This window comes from Hordeum vulgare, chromosome 2H (genome assembly GCF_904849725.1).
Source record: "Hordeum vulgare subsp. vulgare chromosome 2H, MorexV3_pseudomolecules_assembly, whole genome shotgun sequence".
Lineage (NCBI taxonomy): Eukaryota > Viridiplantae > Streptophyta > Magnoliopsida > Poales > Poaceae > Hordeum > Hordeum vulgare.
The window spans coordinates 642,117,993-642,121,185 of record NC_058519.1 but is presented as its reverse complement, the minus strand read 5'-3'; the positions used below and the strand labels follow the sequence as shown (position 1 = coordinate 642,121,185).

Sequence of the window (3,193 nt, the reverse complement as noted above, 5' to 3'; positions counted from 1 at the left end):
AGATCCCAAAGGGAATTCCGCGTGCGCGACCTCCACGTTGACGTGGGACGGCTAGGAGGCTTTCATTGCGGCGAAGAATGGCGAGGAAGATGGTCCAGAGCAGGCAATGGCTGCCGAGGAGGGGGGGACGGTCGTGCGGAAATTTCCCTCACGCCAAATCTCGTTGCGGATAGGGGACGAGCTCAAGTCGGCCTCCCATCGCGTGAACCTGAAGGTTTAGGACAAATTTTTGCCGTGTCCTGCAAAACATTTTACGGGTCGAACGCGTTTACGAGATCTGATTGGGCAACATTTTCCGCGCTGATCCGTATTTTGACGGTCATTTTACGCGTTGGGGCATTATACTGTGTACGGTAGAGATGCTCTAAACGTTGAGTATGAAAGAGGCCCTGAAATGAAAAGTGAGGAGCCAACAGCATCTTAATTCGAAAACAGTAACGGCCCCAATAACTGTCATTAAGACCCCGTTGTTCAAAGCATTGGCGCACGTAGTTCATGTGTTTCTTCTTCCCCCGTACGTCCATCATGCTCCATGTGCCCAACTCCACGGGAGTATATAGACAGTGGCAGCCTCCTTGACACTCTACACCCCACCAAGCTCACATCGTCTCATCAATCCAAGAGAGAGCAATGGATGATGCCGTGGGGCTGTCATGGGGTGCGCGGTGCGCGGGGCTGGCCTTCTTCACCATGTCCATCTTCTCGGTGGCGCTCGGCGTTGTGCTCCTGCTCGTCCGCCGGTGGCCCAACCCCTGGTGCGGCTGCCACGTTTGCCGGGCGTACCTCACCGGGTCGTGGGCCAATGACTTCACCAACCTCGCCGACTGGTACGCGCACCTGCTGCGCGAGTCGCCGACGGGCACCGTCCAGTTCCACGTCCTCGGCTGCACCGTCACCGCCAACCCGGCCAACGTCGAGTACATGCTCAAGACCCGCTTCGACAACTTCCCCAAGGGCAAGCGCTTCGCCGCGCTCCTCGGCGACCTCCTCGGCGACGGTATCTTCAACGTCGACGGCGACGCCTGGCGCCACCAGCGCAAGATGGCCAGCCTCGAGCTCGGCAGCGTCACCGTGCGCTCCTATGCCTACAAGATCGTCGCCCAGGAGGTGGAGTCCCGCTTGCTGCCGGTGCTGGCCGACGCCGCGGACAAGGGCAAGGTGGTCGACCTCCAGGACGTGTTCCGCCGGTTCGCCTTCGACACCATCTGCAAGATCTCCTTCGGGCTCGACCCGGGCTGCCTCGACCTCGACATGCCCATGTCGGACCTAGCCAACGCGTTCGACGACGCCTCGCGGCTCTGCGCCATGCGGGGCGCCGCGGCCTCGCCATTGGTATGGAAGATGAAGCGGATGCTCAACATTGGGTCCGAGAGGGAGCTTAAGAAGGCCATCAAGCTCGTCGACGACCTCGCGTCGGCCATGATCCTGCAGCGGCGGAGTCTGGGTTTTGACAACAGCCACGACCTTCTGTCCCGCTTCATGGCCTCGGACGTCGGCATGGACGACAAGTATCTCCGGGACATCGTGGTCAGCTTCCTCCTCGCCGGGCGGGATACGGTCGCCTCCGCGCTTACCACGCTCTTCATCCACCTGCATAAGAACCCTGAAGTCACGGCCGCCATTCGCGCGGAGGCCGGCGGCGACAAGCCGTCTACCTACGAGCACCTGATGAGCCTGCAGTATACTCACGCGGTGCTGTTCGAGAACATGCGGCTGTTCCCGCCGGTGCAGTTCGACTCCAAGTTCTGCGCCGCCGCGGACGTGCTCCCGGACGGCACCTACGTGGAGGGCGAGTCACGCGTGATGTACCACCCGTACGCCATGGGCCGCATGCCCAGCATCTGGGGCGCCGACTACGAGGTTTTCCGCCCCGATCGGTGGCTCACCGGACCAGGAGGGTCGTTCGCGCCGGCAAACCTGTACAAGTACCCGGTGTTCCAGGCCGGCCTCCGCGTGTGCCTCGGCAAGGAGCTCGCCGTAATTGAGATGAAGGCCGTCGGTGTGGCCGTGGTGAGGTCGTTCGACGTGGAGGTGGTTGGAGAGAATGGCCGTAGTGGCTGGGCGCCGACATTTTCGGCTGGGCTCACGGCGTCCATCAGCGGCGGGCTCCCGGTCAGGATCAAGCACGCTTCGACTCCGAATTCAGGATTCAGATAATTAACTAGTAGGAGAGTACAGTAGTTTATAGCATGCGTGCATTAATCCACGGTTGAACATTTCCAGGCTAGAGGACAGGGGTGATTTCGGGAGCATCTGAGCATGGGCTCAGAAATGAATATCCCGCTAAATTACCTCAAATAAGATAAATAAGGTGCTACCGGTAAGGTTAATATGGACTTTGTACTTCTACAAACAAGGAAGTAAATTATCGCTTTATTAAACCTGCAATTAATTAATTTTTTTAATAAAGGTAAGACTAGATGTGAGATAGTACCTCACATCTAACATGATATCATCATACAACCCGCACAACCTTTTATTTTGAGACAACCCACCGTTGAAAACGTTTTCTTAGGGGTAAGTCTGAACTTTATTGATCAAAGTGTTAAAGGAAAACGAGATGTAAAAGATGAACAGTTGATCTTTATTGATGATGGGTACATCTATATATAGAGTTACAACATATCACTAGTAGAAAAAGAGCCTTTTGTCCCGGTTCATAAGGGCCTTCTGTCCCGGTTTTGGAACCGGGACAAAAAGGTCGTTACTAATGCCCTTTGCCTTTAGTCCCGGTTCTTACACGAACCGGGACAGATGGGCCTCCACGTGGCCGCTGCGGCCAGCCAGGCAGGGGGCCTTTAGTCCCGGTTGATGACACCAACCGGGACCAAAAGACATCCACGCGTCAGCACCTGGTTAGAGCTGAGGTTTTTTTTAAAGGGGCTGGTTTAGGGGTTAATTTAGGTTGTTACTAGCTAGCTAATAGAGAAAAATGTCCTCTCTTATATATCTCCGTGCTTGGTCATCCGTCGTGCTTTGTCGAACATATTTATAAAATGTAGACACGAGTTTTACATGCACATATATGCATCTTTTTTACACTATATCATTTCGTATCATTTTCGTCGAATGGCAATAGTATTCTAATCGATCATCTAACAACTCATCATCAACTTAATCATATACCAAGTTATCATATGATGCACATAAAATAAAACAGAGAAACATCATAATATATATATAGTCATCATAT

General features: G+C 54.1%; 1 protein-coding gene across 1 annotated transcript; it reads left to right on the top strand.

Annotated features, from left to right (window-relative positions):
* The first annotated feature begins 616 nt into the window (after nt 1–616).
* On the top strand, nt 617–2,351 carry LOC123431147 (cytochrome P450 94C1-like). Its single transcript, XM_045114982.1, has one exon. The coding sequence runs from the start codon at nt 631–633 to the stop codon at nt 2,155–2,157; it is 1,527 nt and encodes a 508-aa protein (XP_044970917.1). The 5' UTR covers nt 617–630; the 3' UTR covers nt 2,158–2,351.
* Nucleotides 2,352–3,193: the final 842 nt, after the last annotated feature.

Excerpts from the sequence above, each read along its gene's own strand:
- LOC123431147 (XM_045114982.1), top strand. The coding sequence starts at position 631 with ATGGATGATGCCGTGGGGCTGTCATGGGGTGCGCGGTGCGCGGGGCTG.